Below are 16335 nucleotides of genomic sequence, written 5' to 3'. Positions count from 1 at the left end.
TTCTTAACATTAGTTGCTCACAAGATTTGATTTGTGATGTATGTCCTTCTACAAAAATGAAAAAAATTACCTTTTCCCATTCATACTAAGAATACAACATTTTCTTTTGAACTTGTACATGTTGATTTGTGGGGACCTTATGTTGTTCCTACTATCAAAGGGCAACGATATTTTCTAACTTTGGTAGATGACTGTTCACGTTTTACATGGATATTCTTGCTAAGAAACAAATTAGATGTATCTTATTGTTCACGTTTTACATGGATATTTTTGCTAAGAAACAAATTAGATGTATCTTGCATACTGCCATCATTTTACCAGTATGCTAAAAATCAATTTTCAACTTCCATTAAGTGTATAGATCATGGAGGAGAATTTAATCTCACTGGTTTTTATGAAAAATATGGTATTATTCATCAACTGTCTTGTGTAGAAGCCTCTCAGCAAAATGGAGTAGTTGAGAGGAAACACCAACATGTCCTTGTAGTAGCTAGAGCCCTGGTGTTTCAAACTTCATTACCTTTGTCTTTTTGGGGAGAAGCAATTTTGACTACTACTCACATTCTTCATAGAATACCAACCAAAGGGTTACTTGATAAATCACCTTATAAGTTGTTATATTCCAAAATTCCTTCTTACGAATATCTTAGGGTATTTGGATCATTGTGTTTTGTGTCCTCATTAACACAAAATAGGAAAAAGTTTGACAAAAGAGCAATTAAGTGTGTATTTTTAAGGTATCCTAACGGTATAAAAAGGTATAAAGTCTTGGATATTAGTGCCAAGAAATTTATTATATCCAGGAACGTGTTTTTCCATTTAAGTCACTATAGTAACCCATAGACCAGTATTCATTTTCACAAACACCTGATATGCATGAATTTTAATTTGATATTTTAGCCCCTGACATTGTTAATTTTCCACCAAATCCCATATCTACAGCTCAATTAGCCTCTTCTATACCTAAACTGTCACTTAATACTCAATTTCACTAGAATTCACTGATTTTGCACATACTTCATCTAATTCTACTACTAAAAACTCAAGAAAATCTGTTGCTGTCCAAAATGATCTTCCTATCTAAAATGCCCTACTGTTCCTTCACTTAGGAAGAGTAATAGACCTAAACATGCACCAAAATATCTAGATGTCTATCAAACCAATTTGCTTTCTCCTTCACATTCAGCTACATTACATCCTATTACAAATTTCTTGTCTTGCCATCAACTGTCCTTTGTTCATAAGACCTTTACTACCAGTTTATCTCAAATTTATGAACCTATCACATATAAGCAGGCTATTAATTACTCTCACTGGAAAGAAGCTATGCAATGTAAACTAAAGGCTTTAGAGGATAATAATATATGGAGTGTTGTGCCACTACCTTCTGATTCACATTCAATAAGCTGCATATGAGTGTTTAAGGTCAAAATGCATGTAGATGGAATTGTGGAAAGGTATAAAGCTAGATTGATAGCCAAAGGGTATAATCAAGTAGAAAGCTTTGATTATCAATGGACTTTTAGCCCGGTTGCTAAACAAAGTATAGTAAAGGTATTTCTAGCAATTGCAGCAGCAAAAGGATTATTTTTGTCATAACTAGACATTAGTAATGCTTTCTTAAATGGAAGCTTGGAAGAAATTCTTTATATGGAACTGCCTCAAGGTTATTCTGTGTAGGGGGAATATCCACCTGGTTTTATGTTGGTATGTAAACTGCACAAGTCCTTCTATGGTCTCAAACACGCTTCAAGACAATGGAACTCAAAGTTTACAACATCTCCATTGAGCTATGGTTTTACATAGTCTTTTGCAAACTATTCTCTCTTCACTATGGTTACAGCAAACAAAGAATTTATTGCACTGCTAGTATATGTGGATAATATTGTCATAGCTAGCAACACAACTCAAGCAGTTGATCGAGTCAAGAAATATCTAAGTTCTCAATTTAAATTGAGAGATTTAGGAGCAGTGAAGTACTTTCTTGGACTTGAGATAACAAGGAGTTCAAAAGGAATTTTGATTTGTCAAAGGAAGTATACATTGGACTTATTGGAAAAATACGGTATGCTTGGTACAAAGCCTGTAACTACTCTTATTGATTACAGTCACAAGTTAAGCAAGTATTCTGACAGCAAAGAAATTGTTGATTTAACAGGCTACAGGCAATTAGTAGGTAAACTCTTATACCTAACATTCACTAGGCTTGATATCTCTTATGCTGCTCAAGTGCTATCACAATTTATGGAAAAACCAAAGCATGATCACTTATCAACAACATACAGGGTATTAAAGTATCTTAAGGCAGCTTCTGGTCAAGGAATACTCATGAAATCAGATTCAAAATTGGTTGTATCTACATATTCAAATAGTGGTTGGGTAGGATGCATTGATATTCGAAGACCAGTCACAGGGTATTGTGTGTTTGTGGGAGATCTTTAGTTAGCTGGAAGTCTAAAACGCAAACTGTGGTAGCTCGAAGTTCCACAAAGGCTGAGTACAAGTCAATGGCCTCTGTTTGTTTTGAGATTATGTGGTTGAATTACTTACTATCAGATTTTGGTATTAAACTAGAAGCAGCAACCAAACTTTATTATGACAACTTTCTGCAATTCATATTTGTCGTAATCCTATCTTCCATGAGAGAACAAAACACATAGAGATGGATTGCCACTTTATTAGAGAGAAAGTGATTGAAGGACTGATTGAGCCAATTCATATATCTACAGAATTGCAGGTTACTGACATCTTGACTACGGCACTACAACCTAAGCAGTATCATTGGTTGTTAAGCAAGATGAATATTCATGATATTCATGCTCCACCATGAATATTCATGCTCCACCATGAATATTCATCTTAAGGGCGAGTATTAATCTGAAGAATTGATTGAATGATTAGTTAACAAGTGTTTGCAAGGCAACAGTATATTGAAGTGAAAAAGAAGGCACGTGAAGCTCACATGCTCAGCTTATTTGGAGAACACGTGCTTTAGTAATTTATGTATTTACTTTTACAGTTACAATAAATAGAGTTAGTTAGATTTAATTGTTTTTCTGTTATTTTTTTATTTTCCCTCCTTTAAAGACTGAGTTTCACTTACTCATTTTTTGTATAAATAGACCTTTGCAGTTAGTTGGTACAGAGATGATATTTTCAGGAATGAATCAGATTTCTTTCCATAAAGCTTATTCTTCATCTTTCTCTTCAGCTCTTCGAACATCTTTCTCCATCGTAATTCACCACTCACACTTCACGCATTCTCTTATGTTGATTGGGTTGGCAATAGAGATGATCGCACCACCATATGTGCATATATTTTATTTCTCAACACAATCCGATCTCATGGAGCTCACAAAAATAGCGTTCTGTTGCATGTTCCTCAATAGAGGCTGAATACTATGTTGTAGCTTCCACCATAGTTGAGCTATGTTGGGTTCAATCTCTTTTGCATGATCTCTCAATTCTACTCTCTCAACAATTGGTAGTGTATTGACACAATATTGGTACTACATATGGGTGTGCCAATCTTGTTTTTCACTCTTGCATGAAACATATTGAAATTGATTTCCACTTTGTTCGGGGATAAGGTTCAATGTCAACAACTTTGAGTCTCCCATATTGCCTCTATTAATCAACTTGCATACCTGTTCACTAAACCTCTTTCTCATCAACAGTTTCTTCATCTACGTTCTAAGATTGCTGTTTTTGGTAGACTCACCATTTTGGCATTTTGCGAGGAAATATCAAATAATCACAAATATTTATCCTATAATTATGGATTATAGTTTGTAATTTATTTATTTGGTTTATATTTTCTTAACAAAAAGATATTCAATTCAATTTCAATGTACTACGTGTATATATTGATTTTAATTATTAATAAAATGAGAGAAACTCTATTCTCTAAAATGTCTTCCTTGTTATTGCGTATGCCAAGATATTGTATCAGCTTCTTGATGCTTGACAAAATCTTTATCTTTGGTTGAGATAAAAGAAATTCAATATCCAGTAAATTGATAGCTTATTAAAAAAATAGCTGGAAAATTTGATACCCGCACAGTTGGAATGCTTTTATAATTTGATAATAAAATTAAAATAAAAAGCTAGCAGGAGGGAAATGTAAATTATTATTATTTGAAAGTAAGGTCACCTTTATTAATTCTGCTCTTTCTTTCTTACTATTTACTATTGTTTTATATGTCAATCTTCATAACTTGTTTTAATTGAAAACTAATATTTTATATAACAATCATATCATATTTCTTTGCTGCTCAAGTATTAATCTATTTTTTTTTTGGAAAGGTCTATTTTTGCACTATTAACGCTAACTTCTTTTCATTTAATTCAAATCTCAATTGTTTAAATATCTCTATGAACTAAATTCTTTTGAAAATAAACTTTTTGATATGAAGTTATTGATTTTTTTTAAAAAAAAAAATTTAGGTACCAATTGCTGCTCTTTCTTTGCTATTAACGCTAACTTTCTTTGCTGCTCTTCTTTTTTTGACATTGTTAGTCTTCAAGCTCCAAATAAGTTTGTTTGGAGATTAGGTACCAATTCACTTGCCACCCAAAAAAATTGAAAAAGAAATAAAATGTATCAGTTATTGTGTCCGATTCGTAACTCGAAGCAGGAAACATTGTAGCATATGAGTTTTTACTGTGATTGGGCTAGTTTGCTTTAATCTGACCGACAAAAGAGCAAGTTCATTTTAGTTAAAGTCAAACGCTAGGTCATGTTACTATCATTTCTGTATGAGAGCAGGTAGATGCTCTAAGCTAGACAGGGATTCTTTCCTTCATGTGAGGGGCATATAGTGAAGTTGATTGATTGCATTTGCAGCACAATATGCTTAATCTAACTTAAATTATTGTTTCTACAATTGCAAAAGTTCAATTGATTTAGTAGCTGCGAAAGACTAAACTAATCCCTTCAAATGAGCTATAGTTTAACACCGATTTGCTGAGCTGGTGTCCACATGTACCGGCTATTTGAAAAACTTAATTATTTTCATCAAATTTAAGAAATAAGATTAATTATAAACTTGTTTTTGTGGTAATATCACTTTAATAAATATCTATCGACATTTTGGTGCATGATACATTTACTTAAAGAATAGAATTCGAATCCCCACACCTTCAATTATAAAATTTTTTTTTAAAAAAATATCTATCTACATTGTTTAACATTTCCGTATGAAGCATACCACCCAAAAAAGTAGTGTCTGAATGCAGCCAATATCAATGTCCCGCAGGCCTCGTCCGCTAATGTGAAGCCTTATTTCACCTAAGGTTATTTTATAGTTAGAGATGAGTCAAGATTCGAAAAACTGACTTTAAAACTGTAACATGAAATATATATATATATCTTAATTTTAAATAAAAATTAAACGATTTTGGGTCAATATCTTCGACATTAAGGTAATGCAGAGGACAAGTGATTGGACCCTTAAATTTCAATAGGCCCTTTCTCCATTGAAGTTGACTAGCATCATCCCATTAAGTTGGATACCAAAAGGAAAACTTAGATACTGACATTTGATAGGCAAAGATTGATATCTTGACAGTGACTAATGTTATTAAAACAAGATTTAAATTTTTTTTTTAATTTTTTCTGTTGTAAGTACACAGGCAATTAGAACACATTGTTCTGGTTATATTGTAGATACTTGCAATAGTTTCGTTTTTTGCTTTATGAAGAGATCAAAACTACCTTTTCATGTACTCTTACTCCTTTACTTTTGGAAGGAACTATTGGAAATTATTCTTATCACTTGTTTTTTTAAATATATATATGTATATATTATATTATATTATACCCTACTTGGAAGCATCCAATTTGTGTTACAAAATATTTTCATAATGGAGTCCTTCGGCTGAATCATTCAAGAATAATAATAATAATAAAAAAGATATAGGCCCCACGTCCAAAAGCCCAAAGAAGATTTACAAGGGAAAAGGTGCAATGGTTGATTGTGTAGCTACGAACTATGATTGCTGAAATTACATATATGACGGGATGAGTTGCAGCTATGGAAGAAGGCTATTTGAGAAACAACTTTCACTAAGCAATATTTATAAAATAGTAATAAAGTACAATAGATGCAGAGATTGTGGTCATCTGAATAATATATTTTGCATCTTTATTGTTCAAGGGATGAAAAGAGTTAAAAAAAAAGGGCACTTCTTTATGTCGTAGCTGGTGGTTGTAATTTCAAGTTTTTTTCCCTCCATGGTACTTTCTTATAATGGAAGCATGCATGTATGTGTCCTGCCATAGTGCCACCAATTCCATCAGTGTGACTTGGTTTTTTCCTTGACACCCAAGATAAAGATCTTTATCTTCATTTCAATGTCCTTATGTTAACTGTCTTCCAAAATTAGAACGTTCCTTATCTATAAGAGAATTGTTAAATAATTTCTTCCCACAACTTTGGTATTGCGGACTGGGTCCTAATCTTAGAGCTTTTAAGCATCTAATCATTTCTTGGGCTCTGGGTAATATAATCACTGATTCATGTGTTTAAGTTCATTATATTAAGATTATAAGGAGTGTTATGAGTACATACCAAAAAAGAGAAAATCGATGCAAGAAATTCAGAAATGAAGACAAGTGAAAATCTTTGATTTGATGTTATTATAATTACCACTTGGTTAATGCATTCAGGAATCCAGTTCCAAAGATGCATCTCAACTTGTATATCAACTAGTTTAATGAGATGTGAAAATATGGATTCTTAATGATATATTGGTATTCACTCAAGCAATGTTTAGTGCATGCATGAAGAGTAAACTTCAGTCCCATGCATTACTAGAAGGAGATAATTAAAACTAGTAAAATTCGTATTAAGGCTACCGAACAGTCAGCTACGAAATTAAGATTGAACATTGAAAAATTAATGTTGGAAAAGGCATAGTGGTCGAGGTATCACGTTAATGGTAGGCGGTAGCCACAATACCTCTGCTTCAAAGCCGAGGAATGAGCTTTAGAGATACGTACTCCCAAATAAATTAACTAATATTGAAGACAATGGAAAAGAAGGAAATGCTATTGAATATCTCAATTCAAAGATTCATATCTAAAGGAAGAAGAAAAGGAAAAAGTGATGGAAACCAACATCATATTAGCGGAAAGATAATCGTAGAAGAAAATGTACACGTAGTTTTACATTAACAGGCAACTGCTTCTTCTATTCCATATCTAGGAAATGTCTGAGAATCTAAAGACTATTTGAACAAAGAGCATTTTCACAAAAAGATTTTTTTTTAAAAAAAAAAAAAAGGAAAAGAACAACGAAAGGGTGACTTAATCACTTGAAGGGTTTATTCAATTTTATAATTCCTGAATTTTGAATATGATCCTCCTGTCAACAGATTCAAGAAGCCCAATGTCGTCGATTGATTGTTCCTCGATACTATCATCGTCAATGCAAATATTCAAATCCAATGACACGCAAGGACTTGTCTCCTCCAATGCAGCAACTTTTTCTTCCTCAGAGCCATCAAATTTTTGCTTGGAAGGAGGAGAGCAAGCTCTTGATCTTGAGCTGAAGCTTTCACAGCTCAAAATGATGATAGCATCGCTAAGAATAGCTTCTTGTCCATTTGCATTGGTTATTCTTCCTGTTTCAATGGCTCTTTTAAAACCCATTTGAGAGCAATAATCAGCTTGCTCAACATCTTCAATAAAGAAGACACGATGTGGGTTGCTCAAAACTGCTTCTGCAAATCTTTCGATGTAACTGCAACTTTGTTCATCTCTTGATCTCTTGTTTCGACTATCGTCGGTTGAGTCTGCTCTTGTAGAAGAGAAACTGCTTAATGCAATTGTAACGAAGTTGGTCTGTGACCCAAAAACAAGCCTAGCAAGCTCTCTAGCTATCTTCTCTTTAGCTTGAACGTCAACGCCTTGGAAAAACAACCAAGTTTCTTCTTTAGACTCACCATCTCTCAACTTCCCTTTTCTTCTTAACATTCCAGACCTGCATTTTAAGATTGTGCTCACGATCTCCGAAATTATATCTTTTTGCCATGGCACCTTCTTTTCCAACGCAGTGCATAGGGTGGTTAAGTTTTCTGCATTTAGCTCCTTGAACTTGTGAACATAGTCCATCTCCATTACATCACTGGAAGAAGCTGAGTTGGGGGTGGAATTAGGGTTTGACGATAAAAGTTGTTTAGGGTCCTTGTGTTCTGGAATATATAATCTCAAACCGGTGGGTTCAACAATCTTGTCAACTGTTTCAGAAATCCAAAATTGGTGGTCTTTCCAAGACTGTCTAGGTTCAACCACAGGCCAGTCATGGTGGGGAGGGTGCAAATGAGAGTATTGCTGGTCATGTGAAAAGCAAGAAGTAGAGGAAGGAGGTGAAATAGAAGAGAATGTATGGGTTCTTTCAGATGAATATGGTTGTTTATGGACTGAATTGCAAAATGAGTTCCACTTTTTGCGTAGTTCTCTGACTGGGGCAGAGTCCTGGTAGAGAGAAAAAGAACAGGTTGCAAAAAGAAAAAGTTAGTTTTCAACTTGTATACGGTTGGACACTATTTTTTTTTTTTTTGAAGGAGCAGAGGGATATTTGGAAATGTGATTATAACCTTATCATTGCTGCCAAGTCCTTTGTTCTCATCCTTGTATGGTTGAAACCATGGAGGAAGACTTGAAGTAGTGAACTCACTGTTACAAGCACTGCTTTGCAAGCTTCGAACTTCGTTCTCAAACTTGGCGGAGCAATCAGCACAGCAAGTCAGTTGCTTCTCCTCTCCATCATCAAGCAAAATCCAGCTTGACCCGTTTTCAACTTTCTTGCTTGTGGACTGGCTTTGTAGATCACTGAAGGGAAAAAAATACAATGAACTTGATAAGTCTACATATATACTATTGGAAACTACAATCTATGAAGATTTTTGGAAACTGTTACTTGAAGGGGAATAAGTATATTCGATATAAAGCACCTCCTTTCCTCTCCCTCACCCTCACCCTCGCTCCCCTTTCTCTTTTTGCTTCTTTTAAGAACAAAGAGAATAGTATTATTATCTGTGTTCAATCTTCCTCAAGAAATGAAGCAAAGAATAACTACTTAGAATTTGTTTAAGAAATGAAATAAAAAACAAAAAAAGAAACGTTGGTAGAAAGAAAAGGGGCGTGAAGAAAACTTGATCTGCCATTGCTACTGTTTACATTTAAGCATAACAGCATTACTTTTTCTGTTTGTGTTTTTTTGGACCCTTGTTAGTCTCTCAAAGAGGCAAAGAGAATCTAGTTTTTCAGGATCAAATTTTAGTTGATTCATATGACACATGAGAATCGAAAACTACAAAGCCATATATATAATTGTTTCAAAAACCTTTATGTATGCAAGCCACTTTACCTGTCTGTGATGAGACTCAAGCGTAAGCTGCCTGCAGGAATTGTTAGAGGATGCAGACCCCAGACAGTTTCCAGTGATGGATGGCAAGATTTGCATCTCATGTAAGTTTGGAAAGTGGCAATCCCTATGACCCTAAACCTTCTACTCTCTCCAATATTACAAACCAATTTCCCAAGCTCCATCATCATATGCTCCACTGGACAATAATACCCCCTACCTTGCTCACTTGAACTTGCCCTATACTCAACAGCCCATTTTAGATCTCCCAAATTGAAAACAATCCCTGTTCCTAAAGAGTTCCTCACATGGCTCTTTAGCTCTTCAATTTTTTGCTCAACCTCTACTCTATTTAGATGCCCAAAAGAAGAGAAAGAAAGGTTTTTAAACTTTACATCTCTCAAAGACTCAGGAACATCTCCCTTGTTTACTTTGTCAATCACTGCTCTAACTACACCCTCAGTACTAGAAATACACTCTCCTATAACCACAAAACTTCTGCTCTTTTTGTTCATCAAATTCTCTATCACAAACATGACATCTTCGTTCCGAATTGGATCCGGTCCTCTTGGTGTCCCTACTTTACTTCCAACTTGAGCAGCAGTACTAGGAGATTGAGAGAGGACTAAATTACCATTACTACTTTCCTTAGATTTACTATTCACTGAAGGAGCGTTTTGAGAACAAATTTCTAGGGAAACGGCTTGTTCGACGTTGCTTTTCACTTGTGTACTAGAAAAACCAGCTTCTCTCATCACTCTACTTACACTAGGATCGTCTAAGATGGATATAATAAGCTGCTCTAGCTCTATTTTAACCGCCAAGAGTGGTTGTTGCTGGTTTTCAATGGAGCCACGCCTTTGATGAGCCTGAGCACGCTTAAAAGCCGCAACCAGGGCATTAGAGATGCAAGGGTATTGGGAATGACCTCCCAACATAGGGCTTGAAGACGAAGCAGGAAGGCGATTTAGGGCGACATTAAAACAAAGCTCTAAGGCTCTGCACTGAAGGGGATGAGAGTGGGATTGAATGCAAGCCGTGCGGAGCAGGCCTGTAGAAGCAGAAAGCATGGTGTTAGCTACATGGAGGGGAGTGACTTGGGCATGGCCACGCCGCCTAGCAAGAGTTACAGCTTGCTTTACTACATTAGCAGCCTCATTCGTTAGAGCTTGTTGCACTGTGCAACCTCCTGCTCTCATATTGTCTCTCAAAACCTATTTCTCTACAAAAGCATACAGTGAAAGGACACTTATTAAATGATTAGATCAAGGAAGTAAGAGTAGAAACTTTAAGCTTCATGGATGCTGCAGAAGAGGAAATCATCAGATGGGGTTTTAGTGTTTTGAAATTGATAGTAGTTTGGGAGGCACCTAATAATATCTAGTCTATTAGGAAGACTGGTAGAAGGGGGGAACTTCAGTTATCTCATTTAGTCTAAGATTGGTCGCGGGGGGGAGAGAGAGAGAAGGGAGTGAAATATATGAGAGGGGTGGGCTATTCTTTTCTTGTAGGTGAGGTAAAATTTGGGGTCCAAAGTCGATTTTGTAGTGGAAAGTGGAATGCATGTGCTGACAAGCAGGACGGTTGCAGCAGTATCAAAGGCAACTCAGCTTTGCCCTTTTCTCTCTCTCTCTCAATTTTGATAAAAGATATGGTACTGCTAAGTGGATCTCTCTCTTTTTTGCAAATATTTATAGTATACTAAATACATTAGCTATTAATCTAAAAATCAACAAAGGACTCTTATCTCCAAGTGCGCACATACAAAATCTTGGCATAATCATTTTGATTTATAACCTTGAAGCCTAGCCATTCTTAGCACTTTTCAGTAAAACATAGCTCAATCAGACTCTTTTACCCATATGAAAGCAACAAAGTGGAAATAAGGACAATCTATATTTAAGAAACAATTTTACAATTACAAACATAATAATTAAGTAAAATTAGATACTATACATTCATGGTTGAGGACTTGACCAATATCTTGATGAGAAAAGGACCAAATAATCCCTTGTAATATAATTATTCAGCATATGAACCATAGGCCAATGTGGACTTTTAGTGAAGCAATTAGTAGCTCTTGCTCTAGCTGATATCAGAGCTGAGCGGAAGAAAGATGTTTTCCACCAATCCGCCAAAACCGAGGACCTGAAAAGAGGATGGGGACTGTGTGTCTAAAGGAATCGGGAACTGTGTACGATTTTCTTCCGGACATGGAATAAAGTGTTCCTCCTCTTTCTTTCTTTTCTTTTTAATGAGTAAATTACAACAAAACTTAACGCTCTTTGAACCCATAGATAAGTTTGCATGGGGATTAAAGGCCAAAACATTCTCTCCCGCTCTCTCTCTCTTCATTATTTCATAAAGTTCGGAAAAAAGAAGAGAAAATAAAATGAACAAATAAATCATGTAAAAAAACATATGATAACGAACTTCCAGAGTCCTAGGGGCATTCTTTGATGGGTCTGGTTTCCTTTTAACGTGGCCAATTACATGGTACCAAATCATTTGTGAACAAGGCTGTTGTGGTCATTGTTCTAAAAGGTAATTTATGGGATATATATACACACACGCTAGTACTACTTCTATTATATATATTACGGAAGGAATTCTTCCTTGGAGAGCCACTTGTTGGAGCATGATCACTCCCAAGCATAGATGAATATTTGTTCTGATTATACCAGGAAAGAGATTAAGTACTAGGATCGGTGTCCGTTTGATATTTTTGGGTTATTAGTACTATCAATTTGTCCGAAGGTATGTATATATGTATTGGTAGTCATGAATCTTGCTTTTATGGCACATCATGATTTAGGACATGGGTTATTTGGCAATGTAGGATATGTTCTCACTTGGATTCGGAAAGGAAAAAAAAGTTGAGGGGATGTTTAGAAACAAGTATATATGATTGTTAGTCCGATGCATGGCTGATGATTTTTTTCGGTAAGGATGATATATATATTTAGTGTCTATTTGGTCTAATTTTTTTCAGTTTATCTACAAATTAAAAACAGAAATTGAGACAAATAGAATTTTGAAAAACTCTTAAAATGAAAAGTAACTTTTTTAAAGAACAAAATCTAAAAAAGAAAAAAAATTTTAGGAAAAACTCAACATAGGAGTTTTCTCTTCTCTTCTTTTAAAAATACGTCAACTTTCCATGAGAATTTTTCTTTTTATTTCAAAAATAACCTCATCTATTAAAAATAATCTCAACATTACCCTCTAAATAATATCCTCATTTATTAAGTATATTTTATGGTAATTTTAACCCAAATTAGAGTTTAAATAAGTTGTTTTGCCAAACAGCTTATTTATAAAAAAAAAAGCTTATAAAAATAAATTTTTCAAACAGTTTTTGTTTAATTTTAAAAATTATTATTTTTCATAAGAACTTCATAATAACTTTTAAATTAAAAAAAGTCAAGCCAAACAAGCTCTTAGTTAATGCAACTCACAAATTAAGATGATTCTTTTTCTAGGAATAATTAATGATGCATTAATTACATTTAAAAAATAATAGTTTTTGCTAGTGCCAATTCGTATTGTTTTTTGAATGGCAGTGCCAATAGGTATTCATTGACATTCTTTTCCGCTTACTAAATATTAAGGGCACATTTGGTTCACGGAATAAAATGAAATGGAACAAAATATATATTTTGTGGGAATAGAATAGGATAGGAATAGAATGAAAATGTTATTATATAGTTTGGTTGATGGAATAGAATAATGTTGGAATTATTATTATGATTTATTACAATGTTTTGTTGGTAAAAATAATTTTGAAATAATGAAGGAATAGATGATAAAAAGACAATAATTCCATTTATTATAATATACGATTATTTATTATTTATTTTATTTTTAAATATTAATAATTTATAAATTTTTAAAATATTAATAATTTATAAATTTTTAAAATAATTATAATCTAAATAGTAACATTTTTAAATAATTGTATTTTATTCATAATTTAATTATTGAAATTTTAAAATATTAATATTTTATTTATAATTTATATATTACTATGAGTAAAATATTAATAACTTTGGTTAATTTTTAATTTTAAAATATTAATTTTTGTAATATATAATTACAAAAATAAACTCTTTATTATAATAAGATTTTTTTCATCAAAACCAAAAATACTCTTTATATAATTTAGAAAAATTTATACCAAAACACAAAATTAAGTAATTTTTGTCTGTTTTAATCAATTTTTATTTTCATTAAAACTTTAGAATTTTTAATAATTTATTATTAAGTATTAGCATAATTTTTTAGTTTTCTCTATTTGCATTTTTCATTTTTTAATTTATATTTTCACTTAATAATTTAAACATTAATATTTTAAAAATATTAATATTTTATTTACTATTTAAATATTATTATAATTAAAATATTAAAATATTAATACTTTTTAATTTTTTATTTAAAATATTAATTTTATAAGGCTAGTTTGTAATTTTGAAAGTAAGGACATTTTAGTTAAAATGTTTTAGAGTCTAATCCTATGGTTGTGAATGGGGGAGATGGTATTAACCATTTCAAAATTTTGCAAGGTTTTGAGGAACAACCATTCTTTTGGAATGACTATTTCTTTCTCTAAAAACAAACTAAACGGAGGGAGAATTTTTTGAAGAATAGCCATTCCCTCAACCAAAAATGTCGTAAGAGTCTTATTACTAAAATAAATTAATGAAATCTCAAGTAATAAATAGGCATCAAATGCTCTAAAATGGGGTAGTAAAGAGACTTCTCAATGATTTATAACATGATTTTTTTCATACAACATCTATAATGAATAATAATAGTAGATGGTTTTGGTTGACCGCATATATACCTCTCATTAGTTGGAAAAAGGAAAAAGGTAAAAAACTAGTGTACCTGACAAACGACAGCCCTTGTAATAATATAATGAGATTGATTTGTCTGCCTTGCCCTTGAATCGATCAGTTTGTTGATATTGATGTCCGACAACAAAGTCCATAACAGCGGCGCATATTCTTCATTATCATTATACTTCCCGAAAGAATATATGCACTGCAAACTGCAAAAAACAAAAAAAAAAAAATCTCTGCATGGAACTGGAGAACATGTTTCACATGCATGTTCTACTCAGTCGAAGCTTGATAATGTTTGATTGTTTGTTTGTTTAAACAAATTAATTGAATCATATGCTGCTGTTCTAAATTGACTAAATAACAGTAAAATTTAATTAATGTTTTCTAATAGTCCACCATTAAAGAATTTCCTGGTTTAGCACTATGATTAGCTTGCTCCAACGCAAAACTATTGATTTGATTAATTATTATAATAGCTGGAAACAGAAAGAAACTTATCAGATAAAAACATATATGCACTAAAACCACTTAAATTCTAAGATTACAAAAAAATATGTGACTAATGATCAGGTCTAATGACTATAGGCAATAATCTTTATTGAAATTGGAAATCACATTTTATTCTTGAAGAGGAAAGCCTTGAGTAATGAATTTGATTCCCCTTCCTCAATCCAACTAAAGTGTTAGCTTTATTCTTGTTTTAAAATGATAAAATTGATTAAACTTACTAAACTTTGAAAATGAATAAAATATATTTTTAAATAAGAAGAAAATCCTCAAAGAAGTGTTAAAGCTGAACTTAAAAGAAAGACATATTGAAACGCTTTGATTGTTTGAACGTACTTTGAATATTAATGATCATGCTTTTGAACTTAAAAAAATATCTCTTAATTTTCTCAAAAATCTCTTATTTTCAAAATTCAAAGTGCCAGCCTAAAAATCAAATTCTAAAAAAAAAAGACTGCATTCTTAAATGAAAATAAAACAAAATCTATTTCTTTGATTATAGGAAGAATTGATTCTAACGAAGGGAAGTCAATTCTTAAGCAGAGATCAACAGTGAAGAATCGATTTTGGGAAAAGAAGAAGTCAGTTTTTGGTAGACAAAAGCTTTAAGATTTGTGAAGAACCAACACTTCAGAGGCAAAGAATCGATTGTAGAAAGATAGAATGCAGAAGCTAGAAATGCAAAGAAGAAAGAATCGATTCTAAATGGAGAAAATATCAGTTCTTGAAGCACCAAAAGTACACTGCAGAAACTTTGTTAAAACCTGTTCTATAAAATAATTACGACGTCATTTACATGCTCAATAGAATGTTTGCATGTTTAGGAAGTTCGAGGAATCATTAAAAGACGATATTGCCCCTAATGGTACCATTAAGTCGATTAAGCCTCGAACTAGTTCAAATAGGAATTTTGAGGTGAAATTAAGAGTTTTACAGTTCAGGGATGACTCAAAATGGTAATTCGGAGTTCGAGGATCAATTTGGAGTCAAACCAAAATTTTCACTATCTAGGGGCAAAATGGTCATTTGCCACTTGGAGACAAAATGAGAATTTTGAGAAAATATTTTTTTTGGCCTCATTTAACTTATTGGAGTATGATTTGAGTATTGGAGTATAATTTGAGGGTTTGGCAGTGAAAAAGTTTAATTTCGGTGATTTCTGGAGTGTAAGGGTAAAATCGTAATTTTTCCATCCACAGACAAAATTTGAGATTTTGAGAGAATTTAAATCAAATCTGACAAATTGGAGAATGGTATGAGTATAAGGGGTGAAAAATATGTCTATGGGTAATTTTTCAATTTTTGGGGTAAAAATGTAATTTTTGACTTTTACGGGGGTGAAAGTGTAAATTTCAAAAATTACTCCACCAAGACTTTGGATAAGTCTGAGAATTTTATCTAAGCTATGGATATGTGGGACAAGTGTATGGTGAAAATTTGGAAATAAATGGATGGCTAGAATTTAAGGAATTAATAAAACAAAAAAAATGAATAAAATAATATATATTATTTTAGCCTTTAAAAATGTCAAAATTCCAGAATTCTCATCTTCTTCAGCTGTCCAAACCAGAAGAGAAAAAGGGGGGAAAGAAATAAGAACCCTAGCTGAAAAA

The 16335-nt window shown here is 32.8% G+C and overlaps 2 protein-coding genes across 2 annotated transcripts; one reads left to right on the top strand and one right to left on the bottom strand.

Moving 5' to 3' along the window:
- Window positions 1834-2442, top strand: LOC18598376 (uncharacterized mitochondrial protein AtMg00810). Its single transcript, XM_018120916.1, has one exon. The coding sequence runs from the start codon at window positions 1834-1836 to the stop codon at window positions 2440-2442; it is 609 nt and encodes a 202-aa protein (XP_017976405.1).
- On the bottom strand, window positions 7108-10998 carry LOC18598375 (protein SMAX1-LIKE 3). Its single transcript, XM_007027876.2, has 3 exons — window positions 9375-10998; window positions 8602-8836; window positions 7108-8479 (listed from the first exon to the last, which is right to left on the bottom strand). The coding sequence occupies exons 1-3, from the start codon at window positions 10568-10570 to the stop codon at window positions 7337-7339; spliced, it is 2574 nt and encodes an 857-aa protein (XP_007027938.2). The 5' UTR covers window positions 10571-10998; the 3' UTR covers window positions 7108-7336.

Source organism: Theobroma cacao, chromosome 5, assembly GCF_000208745.1.
Source record: "Theobroma cacao cultivar B97-61/B2 chromosome 5, Criollo_cocoa_genome_V2, whole genome shotgun sequence".
Classification (NCBI taxonomy): domain Eukaryota; kingdom Viridiplantae; phylum Streptophyta; class Magnoliopsida; order Malvales; family Malvaceae; genus Theobroma; species Theobroma cacao.
The sequence above is the reverse complement of the archived record's forward strand: the minus strand, read 5'-3'. Positions and strand labels throughout refer to the sequence as shown.

Coding starts and splice junctions, on each gene's coding strand:
- LOC18598376 (XM_018120916.1), top strand. CDS start 1,834: ATGGTTACAGCAAACAAAGAATTTATTGCACTGCTAGTATATGTGGAT.
- LOC18598375 (XM_007027876.2), bottom strand. CDS start 10,570: ATGAGAGCAGGAGGTTGCACAGTGCAACAAGCTCTAACGAATGAGGCT. Junction 8,837..9,374: donor TTGAGTCTCATCACAGACAG/GTAAAGTGGCTT, acceptor TTTTCCCTTCAG/TGATCTACAAAGCCAGTCCA. Junction 8,480..8,601: donor GACTTGGCAGCAATGATAAG/GTTATAATCACA, acceptor TCTCTCTACCAG/GACTCTGCCCCAGTCAGAGA.